The sequence below is a fragment of the Trichomycterus rosablanca genome, chromosome 12 (assembly GCF_030014385.1).
Source record: "Trichomycterus rosablanca isolate fTriRos1 chromosome 12, fTriRos1.hap1, whole genome shotgun sequence".
Taxonomy (NCBI): Eukaryota; Metazoa; Chordata; class Actinopteri; order Siluriformes; family Trichomycteridae; genus Trichomycterus; species Trichomycterus rosablanca.
In genome coordinates, this window is record NC_085999.1 from 15,508,943 (window position 1) to 15,517,803 (window position 8,861).

Here is an 8,861-nt window from a genome sequence, read left to right on the forward strand (position 1 = left end):
AAATGAGTTGTCTTTTTTCCTATTGCATTATTTCAGCTGTGTTTGTAATTCAAATAGACTAATATATTTAGTTGACATTATTAAACCCATTATAATAAACTATAATAAACTGCAAACATGCAGTTTAATGGAACAAATTAAACTGCAAAGCTGTTGGACACAGTGACACCATGAAAGGAAGTAGCAAACCATCTGGTGATTTCATCAGCTATTGTGTTTGTGTGTCAAAGTATACTGTCACAATACTGTAAGTCGCTTTGGATAAAAACGTCTGCTAAATGCCGAAAATGTAAATATTTTTACAATATTATGAACAGTAGATGGTGAACGACTGAAAAACTTTCTTTTTGACCTGATTGGCAATTCTCTCCTGAAGTCTTTATTCAGTCTTCTTTCATATCTCTTCTCTTATAACATAAGAACTCTTACAAAGCAGGGAATATGAGACCATTCCTCTTTAGAGAATCTTTCCAGATCATCCAATGTCCTTGGTCCTCTTATGTGCATTCTCCTCTTTAGCTCACCCACAGGTTTTCTACTGGGTTTAGATTAGGGGATGAGCTAGCCATAAAAGAAGCCTAATGTTGGCTTTGCCCTGGCAAGCCTTCCAAATAATGTGCATGCACAAGGGTGGCAATTGACGCTAGTTTTAGAGACATGGTGACCCCAAGATTTGTTTATTTGTTGGGTAAATTTCCAACAGTAATTCTCAGGGATTCTTACCATCCTCCACACTGTGCATGGTGCAAATGTGGTCCTTGTCCAGGCAAGTTTGTCTGAGCTCCAGTTTAGTGTTAACCTTACTGTAGATATGGGCATTTTTTAGATGAATAGCCTTTTTATAGTCATGTGTTAGGTTGTTATAAAGGTAAACAGACTAATTAATTAAGTGAACTTTATTTAAATTGTGTGCCTTCTTTGTATGGAAGAATGACCAAGAAAATTTTACCTCTGGCACACAGTACATGGACCCAGAGGAACAAGGTTCACCAGTCACTGTCTGTAAGGAGTTTTCCTCCTTGCATTCTCCCTGTGTCCACTTGGCTTTCATGTAGGTATTCTGTTTTCCAATCACCTCATAAAACTAGTAAATAAATATGTAAGTATGTTATGTACTGCAATGGATTGGCTTTCTGTGTCGTGTGTTCCTGCCTTGTGCCCTTGTGTTAAACCTTAACCCCTGTAGAGTTACACCCCAATGAACAAGCAGGCTTTATTGAAGTATTGGGGTGGCACGGTGGCTCAGTGGGTAGCACTCAGTTGCGGCTCCTGCTAAATCTCTCAGGAAGGGGGGGGCAATTGGTGCGATGATGGCCAAGGTGACCCGTTCAATGGGTAAATTAAAGGTTAAATAATTAACATCTTAAGTCATCTGTTCTCCCCGTGTCTGTGTGGTTTTCCTCCCACAGTCCAAAGACATGCAAGTGAGGTAAATTGGAGATACAAAATTGTCCATGACGGTTAGGGACATTGTGAACTGATGAATCTTGTGTAATGAGTAACTACTGTTTCTGTCATGAAAGTAACAGACATCCCAAGTCTCCCGGAAGTTCCGGGAGTCTCCCGCATATACATAGCGGCTCCCTGATGCCCGCAAGTCAGATAAAATCTCCCGGAATCTAGAACGAGCGGCCAAGAGCGACACAAACGCGCACGCAGGCGACACAGATTTTTTTCCCCGATCGCGTAGTAAATCCGTTATCTGATATACTATTTAGTGCACTATGTAGGGACCATAATTAATTATCTAATACACTATCTAGTGCACTATGTAGGGAACATAAATCCGTGATCTGATATACAATCTAGTGCACTGTGTAGGGAACATAAACCAAATGTCTAATTCACACTACGTAGGGAACATAAATTCATATCTAAAATACTATCTAGTGCACTATGTAGGGAACATAAATCCGTTATCTGATATACAATTTAGTGCACTATGTAGGGAACTTAAATCCGTTAACTAATACGCTACCTAAAGCATTATGTAAAAAACATAAGTCTATTATCTAGTACACTCTCTAGTGCACTAAGGGACATAAATTATTTTCTAATATACAATCTAGTGCACTATGTAGGGAACATAAATCTATTATCTTCCACACCATCTAGTGCACTATGTAGTACACATTAATGTGTTTGTGACACGAACAGTTAGCTTAGTAGCTTAGTTAGCAGCTCCTAAAAGTTCTGTTATCACCCATATCCTTTGGTGTGTGCGAGAGGTTTTTTAGCTTTTTGGGGGGTCGGGGTCGAGGTCCGGGGGTACCTCCCTGAAATGAGTTTTTGCAACTTGGGATGTCTGATGTAACCAAACTAAAGTGTGTAAAACATGACGTTAAATTCCTAATAAACAATAAAACGTGTTGAATGTTATGTAGTCATGTGTTATATTAAGCAGATAAACAGTAGCCGTGCAGTTTTTAACGGTTTCCACGACGCAGGACCTTTATTATGAAAAAGATCATTTCCGTTGGGGTCTGTTGGAAATCCCATATGAGTGTTAGCTATCTTTATCAGATCCGTCTGGATATATCAGTACTTGCTCCTGCTTTAAATGCTGTTGAGAGACGTGGGACATTCACAACCTCCACATTTATCTAACATATGATAGAAAATTATTAGAATGAATGGAACGGCTTATTCCAACTTTGACAACCAAGAACATGTGCTTAAATTAGGCGAAACTTTCCAGAAACAGTCAAAAAGTGGCTTCCATACGGTGCGGTGTAAGTGTCATGTTTCTATAATCACTTCTTTTATAATATTCGCATTATATAAGCATTTAGCTTAACATTTGCTGTCTTTCTACTCACAATAAAACAACGTTGTTCCTGTTTTCTTACAACTGAAAACACAGGCAACTAAGAAAACAGCTGTTCAAGATAGATTATCGATTATTTAATGTTACCAAATTTTTTGAATTAAATACATACGCTTATATTTATTACATACGCTTATAGTTTTATATTTCATATTTATTTATTTTCATTTGTTTGCAGATAATAAGATTCTAAGTTGTTTAAAAAAGTGGTCATATTTGCGCCCTCTACTGGTAGAGCAAAGCTATGCAATCCATTTACACTCGTAAATGGTACCTTGTAACTCAACGTCCCCTAAACTCAAAACGTCCTTCATCGAGAGATTTGTACTCTTAAACTCAACGTGTTCAGTTTGTTTTTTTAAAATGTATTTATTTAATTTCAAATTAACAATAAACAGTCGCTTTGTTCAACTTTCGGCTTGAGTGGTGCAGTAAAACGTCATCAAAGTGTAAATATGAGTCGAAACATTAGCCATAACATTAAAACCACCTTGTTTCTACACACACTATCCATTTTATCAGCTCCACTTACCATATAGAAGCACTTTGTAGTTCTACAATTACTGACTGTAGTCCATCTATTTCTCTACATACCTTTTTAACCTGCTTTCACCCTGTTTTTCAATGGTCAGGACCCCCACAGAACCACTACAGAGTAGGTATTATTTGGGTGTTGGATGATTCTCAGCACTGCAGTGACATTGACATGGTGGTGGTGTGTTAGTGTGTGTTGTGCTGGTATGAGTGGATAAGACAGCAGTGCTGATGGAGTTTTTAAACACCTCACTGTCACTGCTGGACTGAGAATAGTCCACCAACCAAAAACATACAGCCAACAGCGCCCTGTGGGCAGCGTCGTGTGACCACCGATGAAGGTCTAGAAGATGATCAACTCAAACAGCAGCAATAGATGAGCGATCGTCTCTGACTTTACATCTACAAGGTGGACCAACTGGGTAGGAGTGTCTAATAAAGTGGACAGTGAGTGGACATGGTATTTAAAAACTCCAGCAACGCTGCTGTGTCTGATCCACTCATACCAGCACAACACACACTAACACACCACCACCATGTCATTGTAGGTGCAGTACTGAGAATGATCCACCACCTAAATAATACCTACTCTGTGGTGGTCTTGACCATTGCAGAACAGGGTGAAAGCAGGTTAGTAAGTATGTAGAGAAACAGATGGACTACAGTCAGTAATTGTAGAACTACAAAGTGCTTCTATATGGTAAGTGGAGCTGATAAAATGGACAGTGAGTATAGAAACAAGGAGGTGGTTTTAATGTTATGGCTGATCGGTGTATATCTGTTTAGCTGGATTTTTTTCCTGTTTCACTTTTTAACTTGGGTTATGGCTCTGAGTTCTGAGAAATTGTAAGAATCAGCTTTTTATTTCAGTGTTTTTATATTATACTTGTGTTATTTTTAGTGTATAAGTGTCAAAAACAACACCATTATTTAACATAAGCCTAAAATGTATGCAGTTCGACGGGACCACTGAACACATTAACAGGTTTCCCATACATCCTTATGGGGACAAAAGTACACTAGTTAGATCAGTTGTAATGAACATCATATTAAATTCAAGCAAAATGCAAATCAGAAGCAATTTTCAATATGGTCTCAGACTGTTGGTCACTACTGTATACACACTATAGTCAAGTCAAAATTTATTTGTATAGTGCTTTTTACAATAGACATTGTCTCAAAGCAACTTTACAGAATCCAGGACCAACAGACCAAAAAAACCCCTGTTGAGCAAGCTGAGGGCAACAGTGGCAAGGAAAAAAAATTACACTAAAATTACTGGAAAAAACCTTGAGAGGAACCAGACTCAGCAGGGACCCTCATCTTCCTTGGGTGGCCTGGAGGAGACATATAACACACATTTTAATCCAAACTGTCCGGAACAATTTGGGTTCACAAGGTTTTTTTGTTTGTTTTTTTTAGGGCATGCAGGTCTAAACTGGCTTTTTGTTTTACTGTGTTTTGTATCCACAGATGACTTTAAACCAGCCTCTATAGACACTACATGTGAAGGAGAATTAGAAGTAGGAAAAGGAGAGCAAGTCACCATAACACTGCCAAACTTGGAGGTAGAACATGGAACCACATGTTATCCTTTGTAATACTGTTGTTTGGTCCAAATAAAGCACATATGAACACTTTCTTCCTTACTGTTCTATTGTACAGGGTTCCACTGCTCCAGTTACAGTATTTAAAGGGTCCAAAAAACCTTATATGAAGGAGTGCATTCTCATTGTAAACCATGATACAGGAGAGTATCGTCTGGAAAAGCTTAGCAGCAACATTTCAGTCAAGAAGACCAGGTATGTGTTTCTCACTGTAATTAAATGTAATGTACCTTAATAAAACCTAAACTTGTGCTTGTTTGAGCTTGTGTTTCTCTGTCTTCAAGGGCGGAGGGAAGCAGTAAGATCCAGTCACGTCTGGAACAGCAGACAAATAGGCTTAGTCAGCAGATGAAAAGTGCCAATGGAGGCAAGGCACCAACCAGCTCCAAGACTTCCCCTCCCAAAGAGAAGATGTCACCGGCATCCCCTATGGATGATATTGAAAGGGGTAATGTATTTCAAATTGAGTATATATGCACAGTGGTTTGCATTTTTGACTATCCAGATACATACTGATATTTGTTTGTAGCTGATATTTGATTAAGACATGAATACATTTTCACTGCTTGTATCCAGTTCAAGTAAACAGCACAAGGCCGTAAAAAACTACTTTTATTTACATATGAAAATTATACAAGTTGTATGCTGGGTGTGCAGTTGTCTTATGTTTATTATAATTATTTTAAATATAACTTAGATATACAGTTTGATAAGTACAGTTATAATACAGCATGCTCTTTTTGGTGTTACAAATAAGGACTGGGTGGCACAGTGGCTAAGTGGGTAGCACTGTCGCTTCACAGCAAGAAGGTCCTGGGTTCGATCCCCAGGTGGGGCGGTCCGAGTCCTTTCTGTGTGGAGTTTGCATGTTCTCTCTGTGTCTGCGTGGGTTTACTCCGGGTGCTCCGGTTTCCTCCCAAGTGAGGGGAATTGGAGATACAAAATTGGCCATGACTGTGTTCGATATAACCTTGTGAATTGATGAACCTTGTGTAATGAGTAACTGCCGTATCTGTCATGAATGTAACCAAAGTGTAAAACATGACGTTAAAATCCTAATAAACAAATAAGGACTGATAAATACAGATACTTTAACATCATACATTGTTAAGGTTTTCATTGTATCATATATCGCCACTTCTCTAATGCATATTGAGTTTTTTTTAGTCATACTGCCTAGCCTTGGGCCATAATCACAATGTATATTTGGAGAAGGGGGGGTCAAAATGTTCCCCTCCAATAAACTAATGTAAAAATGCTAAATAAACATATTCAACTCACTTGCCTTGCGTAGTGTTCCCCCGGTATATTTGGTCCCCCCCAGTGTTCTCTTCATGGTTATGGCCTTGACACACAATGTGTTTTGACACATTATATTTTTTATTTATAAGGTTAGACAAGTGATTATAAACTTTGACCAATTTCTAATTGATGAAGGGATTCAGACAGCACATTTAGCAGCATTGTTAATTTTTGCAAAGCAGTCGTTGGCAGTTATAGTTTTGAGACGTGTACGGTACCGTCACATGTTTTCTGCAGGCAGTGCATCTGAGCAGCAAGCTTGCAAATAAAACACAATATCGAATAGACCTTTTTGACATGAAATAGTTGGACAAATACAGATGTTCACAATGAGAATAATTAGGTTAAAAAAACAGTAAATGTATTTCTAAATTCTGTATTTTAAATTCTTTTTAGAATTGATGGCCGAGGCACGAGTGATGGATCAGATGAGCAGTGGTGACAGTTCCTCAGGATCTCAGAGCTCCTCCCCATCAAGCAGCGAGGACAGCTCAAGCAGCAGTGACTCCGAGGAAGAGACTCGGCCTTCGTCAGGCGGATCCCACGCCGTGCCTGCACCAACGCACAGCATGCCCATCATCTCTCAGGAGTGCAGGGATGAGGGTGGTGGACACCTCATGAACACATTAAGTAAGTGTTAAAAAATAGTCGGTTAGTAAAGCGGTAGTGTAACAAGTTTTGGTTTTGCTTTATTTGGTTGGTATAACCATATACATTTCATGTTAATTAACTGAGCAGAGCAGAAAAAGTATGTAGGCATCTACACTGGAAAATAGTGCATTAGCTGTACAGAGGAAATCAAAGACACACAAGTTCCTAAATAATATCATTTTAAGCTGGTGCAATACAGTGACATACAGTGACTAGAGGCTGTAGTATGCTTACATGAAGGTATTAAAAGCAGAACAAAATTAGCTGTCTATAAAACTGTGGCTGTAAGTAACTTCTAAAACAAGTACAAATAGGGCATCATTTGCCAAGCTTTAATCATTATTCTGTAACAGCACTGTTTTGGTGCATAAGTGATCATTGAGCTATTGTCTTCACAATAGGTTTATGATACAGGAGAGCTTAATATGAGCACAGTTATTCATATTCAGTTTTTTTCTTCAGTATTTTATTTTTTCCGTGTAAACAGTAGTTATAATAAACAAAGTGTGTGAAATCAATTCAAACACAGATGATGGTAAATTAAGTATACTATCAGCTCCACTTACCATTTAGAAGCATTTTGAAGTTCTGCAATTACTGACTGTAGTCCATCTGTTTCTCTACATACTTTATTAGCATGCTTTTACCCTGTTCTTCAATGGTCAGGGCCCCCACAGAACCCCCACAGAGCAGGTATTATTTGGGTGGTGGATCCTTCTCAGCACTGCAGTGACACTGACATGGTGGCGCTGTTGGCTGGATATTATTGGTTGGTGGACTATTCTCAGTCCAGCAGTGATGCCGAGGTGTTTAAAAACTCCATTAGCATGTCTGTGTGTGCTACATAGAATTGTAATGTAGCAACAAAACTATGATTGTGTATTCTCTGTGGATGTGGGCTCAGATTTCACCCAATTAAATTGGAAAACTGTTTAGATTGTAGCCCAATGCAGGCTTTATGATAGGCTAATTCAGTTAGAAATATATGCAAGACCTTGTGACTAATTGTAGTTCATTTGCATTCAATAATATAATTAAATGTTTATATTTTGATGCAGAAAATGATCTTCAGTTAAGTGAATCTGGAAGCGAGAGCGATGATGACTGAGCTTGACGGATCTTTGGGGACGGATCTTTGGGCACCAATCTCGATGGGAAGAAGAGGAACAGAGTATTGAGAGCTCTCCTGTCATTAATAGGGTTACTGGAATTTCAACCAACCTTTAGTTACTACATATTTTTAGACAGCCATTTGTCAACACTTGATATGAGGTTTGACAGGTTAAATGCTGATAGATGTTATGATTAGTTTAGATGTTAGTGTATTAGATTAGATCTATGTAGATCCTAGTTGTTTAGGGCTCACTCAAAACACAGTGGCTTCCTCTGAATATGCATCAGTACCAAAACTGTGAGTAAATAAGACTTGATCTCTTTTTATCTGACCAACTATATACATCCCAGATGGCAGATGTTTTTGAAGGCACACAGATGTGTCGCTTGAAACTGGTGCATTAGTATTACATTACAGTTCTATAATATTTGCAATTTAATATCCAATATTTAAGTTCTGCCAATTTTAAACCTGCAATACTTGAACAATTATGTCTGAATTATTCTATGAATGCTGCCTAAAAAAGTCTAGTGCTGTGACCTGTCTACTGAAGGTGCTTTTGAACAGATAAGTAATCCTGGCTGAGTAGCTTATATTTATATACTGGAATCTCATGTTGTGCTTCGCAATATTCTCAACTAAGTTTATTCATTATTGGTCCATTTGCAAGGAGGTATTAAGCAGCAGTCAGAGATTTAAAGGGGTCTCTTATTAATTATTCATCTCGTCACAATGCAAATGGAAAGATTCATTTATTAAAGTGTAACATATGATGATTTTGCTGCTACAAAAATGTGTTTAAACATTAAAGTTGTATAAACATTAA

At 38.2% G+C, this 8,861-nt stretch overlaps 1 protein-coding gene across 1 annotated transcript; it reads left to right on the plus strand.

The window, feature by feature from the left end:
* Positions 1-2,493: 2,493 nt before the first annotated feature.
* eaf2 (ELL associated factor 2) lies at positions 2,494-8,861 on the plus strand. The gene is made up of 6 exons (XM_063005524.1): positions 2,494-2,732; positions 4,835-4,929; positions 5,027-5,163; positions 5,253-5,416; positions 6,667-6,900; positions 7,980-8,861. Exons 1-6 carry the CDS (start codon positions 2,630-2,632, stop codon positions 8,027-8,029), a joined length of 783 nt encoding a protein of 260 aa, XP_062861594.1. The 5' UTR covers positions 2,494-2,629; the 3' UTR covers positions 8,030-8,861.

Bases quoted from the DNA above. Each gene is read 5' to 3' on its own strand.
- eaf2 (XM_063005524.1), top strand. From the start codon at position 2,630: ATGAATGGAACGGCTTATTCCAACTTTGACAACCAAGAACATGTGCTT. The intron at 2,733-4,834 runs GTAAGTGTCATG...TTGTATCCACAG, and splicing joins TGGCTTCCATACGGTGCGGT to ATGACTTTAAACCAGCCTCT. The intron at 5,417-6,666 runs GTAATGTATTTC...AATTCTTTTTAG, and splicing joins TATGGATGATATTGAAAGGG to AATTGATGGCCGAGGCACGA.